The 17859-nt window shown below is 40.1% G+C and overlaps 1 protein-coding gene across 1 annotated transcript; it reads left to right on the top strand.

Moving 5' to 3' along the window:
* Positions 1-2786: 2786 nt before the first annotated feature.
* LOC306903137 (2-hydroxyacyl-CoA lyase 2-like) lies at positions 2787-16969 on the top strand (the record flags this gene model as incomplete). Its single annotated transcript, XM_079472089.1, has 22 exons — positions 2787-2910; positions 3004-3180; positions 3658-3705; positions 4018-4176; positions 4318-4470; positions 5566-5647; positions 5775-5847; positions 5941-6237; positions 9755-9956; positions 10043-10170; positions 12060-12198; positions 12364-12475; positions 12587-12686; positions 12904-13001; positions 13972-14108; positions 14229-14363; positions 15140-15254; positions 15379-15548; positions 15645-15715; positions 15861-15932; positions 16231-16336; positions 16791-16969. 22 exons carry the CDS (start codon positions 2787-2789, stop codon positions 16967-16969), a joined length of 2877 nt encoding a protein of 958 aa, XP_079328215.1.
* Positions 16970-17859: the final 890 nt, after the last annotated feature.

Raw genomic sequence — 17859 nt, forward strand, 5'->3', positions numbered from 1 at the left:
ACAAGACTAAAATAAACTATGAACATGAACATCAAAACTAGACTAGACTAGACTAACAAGACACAGGAACTCACCACACAAACCACAATGAACCAGCACAAGACAGAAGACACAAGGGCATTAAATAAGGGAGCAAATCAAGAGGGAAACAGGTGAAAGGCATTAATCAATAAAGAGGGTAACGAGAGGATGGGAACAAAGACGAGACCGGAGAGAGATTATGGAAGGCCATAAGAACAATAATTATCTCTCTCCACATTTAACATGAGGTTCTGTCATGATCCTGCCACTACACTAAGAAAACATGACATGATGGAGCAGAATCATGACAGAAGCCTCTCCTTAAGGAGCAGCAACCTGATGCTCCTCAAGGCACAAACAAGACAAGACAGACTGTGACAGTGGCAAAATGATAATACAATAAATCAGAACGGGCAAGCACAAGAGTCCAAGGGAAGGGGCACACAAGAGTCCAAAGGGAAGTCCAAACATGGGCAGACACGGACTGGGTAGCTCCGGCAGACACGAAAACACTAGCCGGAAGACATGAACAGGATGGCCGGCAGATACGAACACGATAGCCGGCAGACATGAACAGGAGAGCTGGCAGACATGAACAGGATGCACTGGGCTGGAATGGCCGCATACACCGGGCTGGAATGGCCGCATGCACCGACCTGGATGCCGGTTGCACCGACCTGGAATGCCCAGCTGCACCGACCTGGAATGCCCGGCTGGGGATCATTGGTGGCCACAGGATTCCAGCGGCTTCGACCCTGGAGGGAAGACCGGCAGTCTCAACCCTGTAAGGCAGTCCGGCAGTCTCGGCCCTGAGCAGGAATCCGGCAGTCTCAACCCTGGTAGGGAGTCCGGCAGCCCCGACTCAGGAGGGAGTCCGGCGTTCTCGACCCTGGAAGGGAGTCCGGCAACCTCTAACCCTGGAGGGGAATCCGGCAGCCTCAACTGCTGCCACAACGATCCCTCTGTCTGCTGGGTCCGATTATGGCTGGTTCATTCTGTCATGGTTCTCATGGGGTGAGACACGGAGAGAGGACCCAGGTGCAGACAGCGGTTAAGGGGTTAACATATATTTAATAAATAATAAAACAAAGACCCACGTGGGGGTAACATAACAAGGGAATATAATGACAAGACAGAACAGGACTAAAACTAACTGCACATAAACAAGACTGGAATAAACTGTTGACATAAACTACAAATAACTAAACTAACACAACAGGAACTCACCACACAAACCACAATGAACCAGCACAAGACAGAAGACACAAGGGCATTAAATAAGGGAGCAAATCAAGAGGGAAACAGGTGTAGGCATTAATCAATAACGAGGTAACAAGAGGATGGGAACAATGACGAGACCGGAGAGAGTATGGAAGGCCATAAGAACAATAATTGTCTCTCTCCACATTTAACATGAGGTTCTGTCATGATCCTGCCACTAAACCAAGAGAAACATGACATGATGCAGCAGAATCATGACATAAGCCTCTCCTAAAGGAGCAGCAACCTGATGCTCCTCAAGGCACAAACAAGACAAGACAGACTGTGACAATGGCAACATAATACAACATGACAATGCAATAAATCAAAATGGGCAAGCACAAGAGTCCAAGGGAAGGGGCACACAAGAGTCCAAAGGGAAGTCCAAACAAGGGCTGACACGGACACGATAGCCGGCATGACAGGTACCAGACACAAACAGGATAGCCGGCAAACACGAACAGGACAGCAGGCAGACACGGAACAGGCATGCACCGGGCTGGAATGGCCGCATGCACCGGGCTGGAATGGCCGCATGCACCGGGCTGGAATGGCCGCATGCACCGGGCTGAAATGCCCGGCTCTGCCGGGCGGGAATGCACGGCTCCACCGGACGGGAATGCCCGGCTGCACCGACCTGGAATGCCCGGCTGCACCGACCTGGAATGCCCGGCTGCACCGACCTGGAATGCCCGGCTGCACCGACCTGGAATGCCCGGCTGCACCGACCTGGAATGCCTGGCTGGGGATCAGTTGCAGGCAACAGGATTCCGGCAGCTTCGAACCTGGAGGGAAGACCGGCGGTCTCAACCCTGGAAGGCAGTCCGGCGGTCTCGGCCCCGAGCGGAAATCCGGCAGTCTCAACCCTGGTAGGGAGTCCGGCGGCCCCGACTCAGGAGGGAGTCCGGCGTTCTCGACCCTGGAAGGGAGTCCGGCAACCTCTAACCCTGGAGGGGAATCCGGCAGCCTCAACTGCTGCCACAACGATCCCTCTGTCTGCTGGGTCCGATTATGGCTGGTTCATTCTGTCATGGTTCTCGGGTGGTGAGACACGGAGAGAGGACCCAGGTGCAGACAGCGGTTAAGGGGTTAACATATATTTAATAAATAATAAAACAAAGACCCACGTGGGGGTAACATAACAAGGGAATATAATGACAAGACAGAACAGGACTAAAACTAACTGCACATAAACAAGACTGGAATAAACTGTTGACATAAACTACAAATAACTAAACTAACACAACAGGAACTCACCACACAAACCACAATGAACCAGCACAAGACAGAAGACACAAGGGCATTAAATAAGGGAGCAAATCAAGAGGGAAACAGGTGTAGGCATTAATCAATAACGAGGTAACAAGAGGATGGGAACAATGACGAGACCGGAGAGAGTATGGAAGGCCATAAGAACAATAATTGTCTCTCTCCACATTTAACATGAGGTTCTGTCATGATCCTGCCACTAAACCAAGAGAAACATGACATGATGCAGCAGAATCATGACAACACAGACACGTGTGGATTTACCCGTTGATGTCCACGTGTGTGACCTCACGGTGAGGGCGGTCTCTCAGACGGGTTTATCTGTACCATCACAGATAACTATTCCTTCATCGTATACAGGTAAACATACGTTTCTTTCTTTACGTTATCATACAGCGTTTCAGGTACAATCTGTAGTTCATTTTGTGCATCCCAAACATGCTGTTCCTGCAGAGGCTGTGATGAATGAGAAGAGGATTGTGGGTAACGCAGAGGGATTTCAGCTCTACTGGACGAGGAGCTCGGCCTCCACCTGTGACTACACCGTAGAGTGGTGCATGCTGGGAGTCGCTTGCTCCTTACAGTGGAGAAAAGTCCCGGTTAACCAGACTTACTTATCACTCGAAGCAGGTTAGATGTGTTTTCATGTGATGTCTCATAGTACACATCCGTACGAACACCATCACGACACAAGTCACAACACAATCTCAACATTCTGTCAACGTCTACAGACATTTTTGTACCGTAAAATGACCGTAAATCTTTTGATTCTTCAAACTGTCTCCACCAAACTTGACACCATCCATCTGCCCTTTCTAACTTTTGTTTTCTACCTGAGGCTTGTTTTTAGACTTCAATATACATTTGAAATCCTTTAAGATTTTTGTCTTTCCTCTGCCGCCATCAAATCTAAATTCTCCTTATTTAAACTTCACGCAAGAAAGACAAAATAAAAGTTTGGCATCACAACTACAAGTCATTGAAATCACATGTTAAATGTTTATTAATTCCATTATTGTTCAAGATGACTGTACAATAAGATTGTTTTTCTAGGGTCTTTCAAACCCGGTGTTTGATACGCTTTTACTGTCTACTGGTGTAACGCAGAAGGACACAGACCTCACGAGAAACTCATCGGATACTTGGAAGAACAAAGTAAGAAACACACACATCCTCCTTTTCCTGTTCAGCACATTGTGTTAAGAAATGTCACTGAAACATTGCTCAACATGTGCGACCTCAGAGAAGCTTTTTATTTGGTGGCCAGAGAAAGTTCAGAGGTGTAAAATGAATGAAATCTGGATTTGGGTAAATCTGATGAGAAATGTTTGAGTTCATATTGAGATATTCAATAATAATGACTTTGGGTTACAGACTTGACAAATCCTTGTTGACATCTCTTCTCAAACTCTAATGACAGAAATAAACGAGAGATTAATCTGTGATTTGTCTTTCTGACGGGTGAAGAGCCCACGCAGGGCCCCACACTGGACCCTCATCCAAGCGTAACGTGGTCTTCTGTGACTCTAAGATGGAGTTTCAATGAGGACGACCCGACTCACACCGCATTCATCACAGGATATGAGATTACAGTACATGATGAGTTAGATGGTGATATTTCCCGGAGTAAGTGTTCAAAATGACTCAACCAGTTTCTGTTATGTTCTTAGCTTTATAAACTGATCTATTATATATAGAAACTTTATAGGTAAGATTGATGCAACTGTGCTGTCAAAGTTGTTATATTACTGTTTTATGTTATCGCAGGTTCTCACAGACAGATGATAAATAAACCCCACAGTAAATCTTTTACATTCAGTGATCTTAAGGAAGACCGGTCGTACACGTTTCATCTGTCTGCGTGTTCATCGGCGGGCTGTGGACCAGAGACCTCCACCACCATCACAACCAGAACAAACTGTGAGCTTAACCTCTGTAGAAAAATCACATTCAATCTGATGAACTGGTTTCGGATGAACACTTAAAGATTCTGTCTGGGTTTAAAATGTTTATAATGGTGACAGACTATATTGAGTTTTAAACTACACCGTTGATCTCAAGTCTCGTGTGACACGAGACAAACTACATTAACAATTATCACCTGCATCATTCCGCAGATATAAAGCCCAAAATCATATTAACATTGCAATTCCACCAAAATAACTGCTTATTTGATTTCTTTTCCGACCATTTTATTTTTTGGAGAATTATTATGAAATATTATGAAATAAACAATAAAAACCAAACTGAGCAAACCATGCATTGCGCCAAAAAAGTTTTCAAAGAGCGAGTTGATCTGTTTGGTGAGAGCACAGAACATGTTATGGAGATTTATAAAGGGAGGTGTCATCACCATATAAGCTTTATTGGAGCCGTTTCCTAATGCAAATGAACGTGAACGAGCACGGTGCTTAAAGTCCCCGTGAACCAGAAGTTGAGATCCTTTTACTTCCGTATGTTGACATTTTTGTCACAAGAAACAAGAAAAATAGTGTCTGCGTCTTTTATCTTTCTCTGCGATTTCATTGGATGTTTAAAAACCGCCTTTGCATTTGGAAATGGCAGCAGATTGACAGTGAAAGGGGAGGAGTTAACGGATGCTCCACCCAAGCAGTCTAACATACGTCATTTAAGATGAATAGTCACTACAGGACGGAAGTGCATTTTGATATTGAACGATGATGATGAAAGATGATGAATTTTAAAAGAGAATGACCCACATTGATAAACCTTTTACTATAAAAGCTGCAATATTTTGTGGAAAATTGAAATTGTCATTTTTTATTTCACTGGGACTTTAAGAACATGTGGGATTTATCATCAATGATTCATTACGGGTGTGCGTAAGAACCACGCAAGCAAATTTGATAAATACAGTTTTTTTTGTACGTAGGCACATTGTAATTTTCATTCGTAGGACAAAATATAAAACCTTTTCTACTCACTGTTGATAAATGAGACTCCTGGTTTAGTGTAAATATGTCTATATTTGTGTGATAATTCTTCTGTCAACAGATTATCTGCTGTCAGCTAAGATTTTAGTTTCGCTCCTGGTGTTGGTCGGCTGTTGCATTTGTCTGTGTTATTGCCAGAAAAAGTGAGTCTTCTAATATATTTAAAGAACATCATTTGAATATCATCACATGTCCTGCGATTGAATGCAGCACTTACTATTGTTTTCTTCTCTTCATCATGTTGACGTTTCAATGTTTCATCTTTTCCAGACTGAGAGAAATTCATGAAGAATTCAGATTTCTGCACATAAAAGCGCTGGACCTGGATGAAGATCTTTATGACGTAATTCATTACTATAAACATATTTTAATGTAACTCATGCTTGTTATTTCTAAGCTTCAATGTCGCTGTTGCCATGTTGTTGTTTTTTTCAAGGCGAGTGAAAAGATCCGTACATTCAGTATAGAGGAGTGTCATTGGTGTGATGTTGAGGTTTTAGACGCCCATCACAGCACCATGATACAGAACACACGGCTGACCGACACTGAGGATCTGAATCATCTGTTCATTTCTCATAAAGTCACAGTAACGTCCTCCCACCAGCTCACTACAGGAACATGGGACAGTCAGAACACAGATCTCACAAACTTCACTTATGTGTCTTCTGAACAGCAGGATTTATCTGATAAGATGTTTGAGACGGATGAAAAAGTGCAGGAGGCCAAGAACTCTGTGTTTATAAGTGATTACGTCACATCTCAAGCATTCTGAAACATTTATAATGTGATCACTTCAACCAGAGCTGTACAAACCTTTCATAAAGTTCAATCTGAGGCAATGAAATAATCGCATTATAACATTTGCTTTAGAAGAAGAATTTATTGTTTGTTTACTTAAAGTATTTTTATGACATTATAGGTGGTAGTTTTGAACAAATATATCAATATACTAAACTACATAAACAGATTGAATAAACAGCACTAGTTTAACATGTAAAGCAGTCCAGCACATGTGTAATGCCATCAGATGTTCAGTTTGATCCTCGTGATATCTGCCACTGCGCTGCATGTTTCTGTGAGGTGCTTCATATACTCCATTCATTCTGCAAAGCTTTATGAAATCTTCAATCTAACAATAACGTTATCTTTGTTTTTCTAAACGTGTTTTTAAACATTCTCAATGTGCATAAAGAGTATACTCATATATTTCTATCAGTTCATTTATTTATAGAGCACACGACTGACCAAAGTCAGTCTAGACCTCAGACTAAAAAACAGCAATAAAAGCAAATACAATAAAAAAACTGAAAATCAACATCCTTAATGGTGGGCCAGATCGAATAAATACGTTTTTAGACGTGATATGAAAATGAAAAAAGAGGGGGTCACTCTGACCTCTAGTGTTCCAAAGCATAGGGCCAGCTACAGAAGATGCTCGGTCTCCTCTGCATTTAAGTCTGGACTGGGGGACCGTAAGGAGATTCAAGTTCCTGAGGCATGTAGGAATGCAGCGGCTCTGACAAATAACTGGGGGCTTATAGACATATAAAGGGATTTAAAAAACTCTTCGGTGTTGGATGGGCAGCCAGTGAAGGGCCTTCATTATAGGGGTGATGTGGTCATAAGACTTTTTTTGGACGGGTAGTGTATATTGATCATTCATATATTTGGAAATATCGTCAAGACTCTATTTACATGTTTATACATCTCTGACATAGTTTCAGTATCTGTAAAAATTCAGTGCATGTTTGAGTTGCTAAGTGTTTACAGTGATAAACACCTCGTACGTGCGCAGTCAATATACAGTATTGTAGATGACACATTGGTTGAACATTTGTACCAGGGAATATTTCACTACAGCGAGCACATATGTTGTGTTTGTTTTTAGAAACGTTCAGATTCAGACACGTTACCGCAGCCCATCATGAGCTACACCACTAGATAGCGCTGGAAACCATCACACGGACGATATAAGAGTCATGACGGACCATAGTAGTGAATCACATAACAATAAAAATACAGAACACAAGCACAAATGCATCTCCAACCAAGTGGCAACGGATACAGAGATTGTGAAACATCTGTGATAAATGTAGTTTTACTACAGCAGCGGAAGCTCAGAACCTTAATGCTCTGTTGTCTCCGTATGTCTCTGTTGAGGTTGTTCAGAGGTACGTGACGTTCATAAGGGACATTTTCATTCTGTGGTGCAGAAATGTGTGTAGTGCGCGATGATGCATTGAAACCTTTTGGTCTGTTTTTATGAAAGAGAATGACTAAATGTTTTAAAACCTTACGGAAATGAACCATGTTTTTTGGTGCATTGTGTACTATTGGAAAAATCATGGTTAAAAGCATGTGATGGGGACCTTTATTTTACTTTCTCTGAAGATTATTAATGATGATAAAAACTAAGGTTACGTAAAGACACCATGAAACCGGTGTATGTGTGTGAGGTCAAAGGTCATGTTGTAGAACATGTGAAGAGAGGTTCAGTCTTACAGAACCTCAGTCAACTCTTAAAACACAACAGAACTAAAGACAAACACCAAACACATGTGATCCGTTCACACTTGAGCGCTGAAATTCACACGCATGTCACGTGGCCAGCTAAAGCATAACACTATGTGTATTTTCCATCAAGGTTTAAGGTTAAAAGTTATTATGAATATTTTAGAGAAAAACTATGATTTGGTTTGTGACTGGTCATCAAACTGCATGATAATATATAAGAAAATGCTTTACAGCATATTACTGCACAACTGAACCACTATAATATTGAGATTGACAGCTGAATTCTGATTTCACATCTTTTATTTTTCACCATTTTTCAACAGGGGAGTAAACATTGTGTATTTATCATTCAACAGCTTTTTTATTCAGCTTTTTTTAAATGTTTTTTTTAATCTTAACAAAATGGATTACACAACAACACAAACAGGAGACTCCACCCACCAACTATTAACAATAACCATCTTATATCCCAAATAACATTACCTTACATACATTTTTATGATAATCATATTTGAGTCAACTCTCTAATAACCGGGACTCTTTCTAAACTATATATTTATTATAAAATGACTTTTCTCACATCATCTTTGGAAGCATCTTGGTTTTAAAGAAGTTTTCCAGGACCTGCAGGTTTGACATCCATGCGTCATCTCGGGCTACGGGTATAATGACGTGGTCTTTTGTGGTCCACACAACGAAGTAGCAGGTTTGTCTTTCAGTGAGGTGTAGCTGCCCCTGTACTTGGTGCCAGTAGTGATGGTCTAGGAACTGAATGTGCTTCCATGGTGTGAGGTTCCTCTTCTGGCTCAGGTGAGTGACAGGTCTGAGTAGAAACATACATACATTAGGTTCATATAATAATAACTATTGAATCTTTGTGCAGTCAGAGACTGAGCACAACTGAGATTATTAAATAAATCATTTTCATTTTATTCAACATCACATCATCTCCTGCCTGCTGTTCTTCCCTTCATCTCTGTATCTACCTGGTGGTTCGTTCACAGTATTCATATTTTCTGATTTAGTCATTTCCTGACGAAGAGAGAACTAGCCAAACTGGAGTTTGGATTTATAAGATCTGCAAGCGTATAGTCGGATCTATCATGAGAGAAGCAAAGACATTCCCGGTAAACCTGAGTCTGTACCTCAGCCATTCACGCTCTCGTGTCAGCCGGTTATACATTTAGTTTCTAACATAGATGGTGATAGACAGGCAAAAGTTAGGGAGAAGAGGGAAATCTCTATTCACAGCAGCACTTGGCATTTGGTTTTCTAATGTTAGGGTATATGTCCAATGTCACGTGACTAAACCGGTAAACTGGTCTCGTTGCATCTAGCTTTCCTGTATCTCAGTGGTAAGAGGAAGATATTGTGTTAACATCGCAAGGTTGTGGGTTGGATCCCAGGGGATGGCAGACAGGTGTGCACGCGCAGCTCACTGCATCACAAGCCTTGCTGTCTTTGATCTCATGCGCCTATTTGACACTTAAGCATTCTTGTTGTATTGCCAAAAATGCAAGTTTTTACTGCAACATTGCATGTAAACACGTTCGTGCAGAACACCTGTTTTGGCAGATATCCATAAATCAGGACAGGGAAACACCACTCCCACAATCCGACAATGTGTCTATTATTCTATTCTCTTGAGGCGTATTCTCCTCCCCTCGCAGTGACAAAGATTGTTGCATTATACACCAGGGAATGTTATTCTAACTGTCAACGTCTGTGACACCCAGACAGAAAGTAAGAGTCCCCGGCATGGAGGAGAGAACGTGGCGGAGGTCCTGCGGGCTCACGGGGTCAAATTCGTCTTTACGTTGGTGGGAGGACACATCTCGCCCATCCTGGTGGCCTGTGAGAAACTGGGCATCCGCATCGTCGACACGCGGCACGAGGCCACGGCTGTGTTTGCAGCCGATGCCGTGGCGAGACTTTCCGGTAAGAACAAATCTAAGAAAGCAAGAGGGTCCTTCGTGTTGCATGAGGATGTTAGATGGTGATAATCTAGTGTTTTGCCCCTGTAGGCACAGTGGGTGTGGCTGCAGTCACGGCCGGACCTGGACTGACCAACACTGTCACTGTGGTGAAGAACGCTCAGATGGCCGAATCTCCTCTGCTTCTCATCGGTGGTGCAGCTGCTACTCTACTGCAGGTCAGAAAGTTACTTCAAGGTGCACTTTACATACTCTCTGCTCAGCCTGGCGTGCTGGAACACCTCTGCCTTATCTGTTCCTCATATCGCTATTGGTGTGAGATTATATCAGGTAACTGTCCGTCACAGAGGTAACCCCCTGACCGCAACAGTGAGGCTCTGAAAGTAGAAATCATTTTATGAATTTAATTCTAAAACTTGAATATAACATTTCATGCGCAAGTTGTGAGTTTAATATTGAGTCTGTCAACAACTGTGTGTATAAGAATGCTTAACATGCTTTCTCTGCACTCATGAGATTGTGGTAGTGATGAAATTACAGGGTTTTATCTCCATGTATCTCTGACACAGTAAACTGGATGTGTATTCATCACCTCACCTCAAGGCTTATCTTAACTCTCCTGGTTCCTCCCGCCCAGTACAAGTGTACACACAGAGAGCAAATAAGTCAGCAATTACTTTTATATTATTATTGAACCGCTCTACCCGGGATCTTACGAAGCATGTTGAAGAGAAGAAACGCACTAGAAAGAAAATAACAAAGCAAATGATCTCATTTCAGTATGAACAGAAGAACAGGTGTACAGGGATGAAGCTTAAGGAACGGAGCTAAAGAAGAAACTTCAATGTTTGCTTCATTTTTTCTTAAGAATAAAATGACATGCTTTGTTTCTACTTGCCCGGTCAAGAGCTTACAGTATACTTATCTATCAAACCTTTCAGTGTAACAAGCACATCGCATTCTCATGTATATATTAACACGATGTGTTGAGTGACATTAATGATCAATTATTGTGGAGGGATTCTTTCGCTCATAATTTAATATAGAGGAGTCTCTGACACCATTGTTTGCGCATAATATTTCCTTCTGGAAGACGTATGATGCCAAACAATAAGCTATTAAAAGTAAACTGTTAGCTAGCATTATGATGTTGTGAACACTTATTCTTGTATTATAAAGTCGTTACTTTATATTTGTCGGAATACTTGTGACATTCAATGTTTCGACTTGCTCTGAACAAGAATGTCATTATATCATCATCATTATATTCAAATGAAATTCCGCACTGCTAAAATAATTTTTATTTTTGACGAAAAAGGGTTTAAGCATAAAATAAATAAGTCTATTTATCACGAAAATCTATTTATCACATATAAAAAGAGAATAGTTACTTTCACACTAAATGCTAATGATTTGTAAAAAAAAAAAATTCGGCCAATGGTCAATAATCTTTTTTACATATTTAAAGCACAATAAAATGTAAATGCTCCCCTAATTATTTTATATATTTTAATTAAGTAAAATTCTGAATTTGTACATATTGTGTTACGCTGAATGACAATGTAACAGTATTTCAACCAAATTGTGACTTTATTGTCCAAGAAACTTTACGTTGTAAGTAAAAAGACATTTTACTTATATTTAATGTGCTTTCTATGGACACAAAATCACTTTATCAATTTATGTCGACCCATGTATAAAACATCTGTGAAGCTATTCTAACTTCTGATGATCTTTATGGCAAGAACATAAAACTCCTTTTTTTAAATAAAATTAGGATGTGGATATAAATATGTGAGTATTGTCCTCCTAAGAATGTTTTGTCAATCTGATCCCATAAATTCTCATTGGTGCTGAAAAGTTGCAGACATAGTATATCTTACTGTAAAATACATTTGATATGAACATTCTGTTGAGTCGTGTGTGTAACGTAGAAGAGATCCTAGCTTAAGACATTAATTGTTTATGTTAATACAGCGAACAGTAATATTTTAAGTGTGTGTCATATGTGATGGTTTTGTGATCTGTTATAAATATGAAAATCTACAATTTGTACAAGAATAACCCACCACTCTTCCTCTTGACATTCGATTTTTGTGTTTTTTAGGGTAGAGGAGCCCTGAAGGATATTGACCAGATGTCTCTCTTTAAACCCCTCTGTAAGTTCTGTGCTTCAGTGAGAACAGTGAGAGAAATCGTTCCTACTGTGAGAAAAGCATTGGCCGTGGCACAGTCTGGCACACCAGGTAATGCTGCGAATGACCATTTTTTCATTTAATCATTTATCATTTTTGTGAGTGATTGAAACATGTCACTTTTAAGTTAAGATATAGTGAATCACACTTTTTAGAGAGTACATGACCTGACTCTGTGTGCATAAGTACAGTTTGATGTGTATAACAATTTCACAGGCCCAGTGTTTATCGAGCTTCCCATAGACACGCTGTACCCTTTCCATGTGGTGGAAAAAGAGTTTGCCCCTAAAAACACTCCCAAAGGTCTTATGGGCAAAATCACTGCATGGTAAAACATTTCTCACTTTTTATTTCCTCCAATTTTCTTACGCTTTATTTCATTATTAAAGGAAAGGCAATCACTTTTACGTTGAAAGTGTTTTTGTTTGTTATCCGCCAGGTATCTTAAAAATCACTTATCTAACTTATTTGCTGGAGCTTGGGAAAACCGTGATCCCTCCCCACTTCCCGTTCACATCCCGCAGGCCACAGAGGATGAGGTGAGACCTGTCAATCGTTTAATGGCCATTTGAGATGTATTATTAATTGCTTTTATGGTTGCGTCACATTAGATCTCATTTGATTCTCATCATCTTTAACATGAACCATAACAGGGCAGAATGAAACGATCTAGAAAGCTGTGACTTTTACTTCAGACATGGCAGATTAGATCTTATTTACATGACTCGGTATTCAAGTTGTTTCATTCATTTCCAGATTCAAAGATGTGTGGAACTGGTGAGCCGAGCCAAGAAACCCGTCATACTGTTGGGCAGCCAAGCAACCTTGCCGCCTACACCTGCAGATGATGTCAGGTCATTTAGCCATTCTGTCTTTACCCAGTTTGTGTCATACTCGTTCATGGAGTAGTTCATCAATCCCCTTCTGGATATTAAACCTATTGTCTTTGTGGTGCCAGTCTAGATATTTAAAGACACCCCTCCTTCATTAAACAGTAAACATTAAACATTTAATATTGACATATACTGGTTGACACCTTTACATTTTTTTAAATCATATCGTGAAAAAACCCGTTCTGCTACTTTAGACCTGCTTACTATTTATTTTTCTTTGCAATAAAGGGCATTAGAAGTATAAAATAACACTCAAAAAAATTTTTCTCAAAAAATTATATTCTCATGTGGTTCAAAACTTCTGGTTCATTTTTATGTGGAAAAGAAAATATGTTGAGAAATCATTTTGGGGCCAAGTCAATGGGGCGGTGTTGTTTGGCTACCAACAAATATCTTCTTTTGTATTCTGCAGAACAAATATTTATTTTTCTTACAGAAAAAGAGTTTAAATCTTGGTGTGAACTTTCCCTTTAGGTCCGTAGTTCTCAAACGTTTTCCTTGTTGTACAGTGCATTTTCGACCCTCCCCAAAATAAAGTCGCATAATCCTAAACTAGAATTTTAAGAAACCAAAAACATATTCAGTTATACAATGCTGAAACATAAATAATTTTGGTTATTTTTCTAGTGTTTGATTGCGTGAAAAGTATGATACATTTTTATATTTCATAAAATGAAACACAAATTCTGTGTCCCCCTGGATCAATCTTGGGGCCCCCAGTTCGAGAACCACTGCTTTAGGTCCAAAGGGTTTTTATGCTCCATATGCAACCAACACAGTTACTGTATGTATTGAATAAATTGATCATATAGAATAATGCTTTAGTTGTGTAAGCATGAGCCAAAAACGGCAACAATTATTGATTTATAGCACCCGGACATGTAACTCATGGTTGAAGTTTGAACTCTCTTTTTGGATGTGTGTCTTACAGAAAGGCCCTAGAGTCTTTAGGCATTCCTTGCTTCCTGGGTGGGATGTCTCGGGGCATGCTGGGAAAGAACAGTCCACTGCACATCAGACAGAACAGGAGAGATGCCTTGAAAGATGCTGATCTTGTGCTGCTGGCAGGTGAGTAACAGCGCCATCTAGTGTCTTTTTATTTTCTATGGTTTTATACTGTTCGGAATGCTTAGAAAACTAAGCTATTCTTTTTCTAGATGTCAATACATGATTTGTTTTGGTTTGTAGGCACAGTGTGTGACTTCAGATTGGGTTATGGAAGGGTGCTGAACCGACGGAGTAAAATCATTGCAGTTAACAGAGACAGAAGTCAGCTATTGAAGAACTCGGACATGTTCTGGAAACCAACAGTGGCCATTCAAGGTGAAGAAGTGCAGTTTAATTTCTTTCCTGAATACATAATGTATAATACATTAATGAAAATAAAATTCTCTGTACTATAGTATTAACTATAGTATCTAACTAGTTTTAATTCATTAACTGTAATAGGCCTATACTTAATTGAACACCCTATACCGGAGTATCTTGACATTTTACTACAGTTTACTATAGTAAATATTATAGTATACTCTACTACAGTATTTTATCATTTGGGCACATCATTTACATTACACACTTACAATCTTGTGATCAATGTTTTGTAAAGAGACTGTACTTTATTGTGTATATTATATGTATATAAAATATGTATATCTTTTGGGACCTTTTGAAGTTTAAAAAGCTCTGCACTAAATAAACTAGAATCAAAATCCATCTGTAGTGGACATGAAATGGTAAATGCGTCACATGATTTGGGAGGGGTCGTGAGATATGTAGGAAGTGGTTATCGGGCACCTGCTCACCTGTTGTGGGTCAGGAGGGGGTGAATGGGGAGTAAGTGTACTCTTTGTTGACCAGCAATTTATTTTTGCAACATGTTTGTGGAGTAATAATTGGAGTATTGGAAAGCTTTCTGTTTTTTGTATGTATGATGTCCTTTTTGATGCGTCACAAATACAGCACTCCCAGTTTAGCCGCTCAGCGGATTACAGCTACATCATATTTGTATAGCTTAAGTTATAACCTGTGTATACATACAGTACATATACACTACTAAAAAAGGGGTTCTACACTGACAATTTATTTTCCAAATGTTTCAGGCGATGCTGGCTCTTTCCTCCTGCGTCTCTCTAAAGCCCTCAAGGGACACAGATGCCCAGAGGAATGGCCTCAAAGTCTGAAAGAAGGAGATTACGTCAAAGAGAAAACTAACAGGTGAACTTTCCCCACCTTTTCTATTCTTGCTTGCATGTCAGCTTTGTCTCAGGAGACTGAATGTGTAAACCTATGACCTATAACTCCCTTTAGTTTCATCTCGCTGCCTATTTGTTTATCTCAGAGCCAAAGCAGATGAGAAGACAGAGATGCATCTGAATCCTCTGAATGTTCTGCACCGGGTGGATGAGCTTTTGAATGAGGACAGCATCATAGTGGCCGCCGGGGGAGATTTTGTCGGCAGTGCTGCTTATATCATGAGGCCGCGGGGCCCGCTGCGCTGGCTAGGCCCAGTTTAGCAGGACTATCGATATTTTTTGACCTGTTTGTGAACATCTAAAGCACCGTTTTGAAGGAATTGATGATTCTGTTTTCTGCTATTCACTCCAGGAGCTTTTGGGACTCTGGGTGTTGGAGGAGGTTTTGCTCTGGGGGCCAAGCTCTGTCGACCTGACTCTGAGGTAAGACTGTAAAGAAGTTAAATTGTATTGAATGCTTTGATATTGATCTCTGTTTGACCAGAGGACCTAGCTGACCTGACTGTAGTGACATTTGCCCCAGTTATTGAAACAGCTTTTCCCACGTGGTGCGATGTGTGTGTTACAGGTTTGGATCATTTACGGTGATGGTTCCCTTGGATACAGTGTAGCTGAATTTGATACCTTTACACGCCACAAGGTGGGGAAAACACGGCCAAACCTCACATATAAATCCCTTTTATGTACTGGGGACAAAGTAGTTTACATATCTATTTAAAAGACAGGACAGGGCGTAATAGGGTTTTGGATTACATTTGATTTATTTACAAATGAATTAAAAAATCATAACATTTTTAACCCTTTCCATATGCGATCAACAGCAGATGAAGCATGTTATGTGATTGTCCCCATAGACTTATATTGTAAGTGCATAATGCATAAATGCAGTATATAAGCCAGAACGATTGTAAATGAGCTGTTTTTTCACGTCATGTCAGACACCAGTGATCGCTCTGGTCGGAAATGATGCCTGCTGGAGTCAGATCTCCAGAGAACAAGTGCCTTTGCTCGGGAGCAATGTAGCCTGTGGTCTCGCCTTCACAGGTGAGATGGTTTACTCTAATAATATTTTCAAAATGTTGTCATAAATGTAGGATTTAGCACGAGTTTGAAGTTTACAGTACACCTCCCGAGTCTTCAAAAAAATATGTGGATCAAGATGTTTTTCAGAAAAAGGATATTGTTGCATGTATGTTCTTTGACCTGTGATGTCATATTACTAACCAGGGAAATTATTTACTTGAATGTTGTTGTACCGTACAGTTCAACTACGTGTAAAATCGCTTTAAAAGAGAAGTCTGGGTCACAGTTATTTACCATTTTTGTTATTTAGTAATTTATTGTTGAGTCTTCCGTAGCACCTGTGACATTATAGGATTGCATAGTGTCCAGCAGTTGTACACTCAAGGAATACAGCAGCACTGACATTTGACTTTCTTCTATACTGTATTTGGATACAAAAGTATGAATTCGTTTTTTTCTTTTTTTCTGCTTGCAGATTATCACATCGTAGCTGATGGCTATGGGGGCAAGGGTTACCTGGTTGGGCGACAGGATGAGTCACAACTTGATGACATCATTAAAAAGGCACAGAAGGAAAGTAGAGAGCGAAAAGCCATTCTGTTAAACGTTCTGATTGGGAAAACCAACTTCAGGGAGGGCTCTATCTCCGTCTAAACAGCGACACTGTGCACGATCCTGCCTAGAAACCCAAAGTTCTCTTTTATGTTTTACATTTCAATTTTATGTTTTAATTTTAAAGCCTAATTAATTTATATGCGGTGCACATTTCAGTACATTTACAGACTGACTTGTTAAAACAAAAAGAAGTTAAGTTATTGGAATGGAAGCAGAGTATCAAATGTGTGCAACAACATACCAGATTGCAGCGGTGTTGTAACTAGGACAGTTTTTAAAGTTAAATTGGGTGAAACTCAGAAAAAGGACATGTTGTGGTCATCTTTCTCTCCACCAGAAATAAGACAATATTTCGCTCAAAGAGAGCTGATGTTTAATACATTTTTACATTGTGACATTATTTTATAAGTAAGCACATACATTTACCCAATGTCTCAGTGTTGTATTGGGGAAATAAGGCTTATTTTTTTCTTGTAATACTTAATTTGACAAGTACCATGTTGTAGAATTTGTTGTACTGGCTTTAATTTATGCTTATTTTATTTATATTACGTACTGTATTACAGTATGAGAATCACCATTTAGAATAATGAGAATTATTGAAACCTCCTATACAGGACCCATAACAATGAATTTTTTTTATTAATGTACTTAAAGTAGGTCACAATGTCACAATCGCAAAAATTATTTATTTAAGAAAAATATAAGTTGTATACGGTGGCCTGGACATGTTTTTTTTCTTGAAGTTCACCCATTTCCTTAAGGAGCAGCAGTGCCTTAGTGTGTCGCTTTGGAAGATCAGAAATGTTGTGGTCCTTTCAATATTTATTTCATTTTTTCCAAGCACATTAATATATGACAATGAAGGACTGATCTGTGTGTTAGTGTGGCTGCTTGTGTGATATATGCATGGTGTGCCTGAAGCTGAA

The sequence above is a fragment of the Barbatula barbatula genome (assembly GCF_947034865.1).
Source record: "Barbatula barbatula genome assembly, chromosome: 2".
In the NCBI taxonomy this organism is placed as follows: domain Eukaryota; kingdom Metazoa; phylum Chordata; class Actinopteri; order Cypriniformes; family Nemacheilidae; genus Barbatula; species Barbatula barbatula.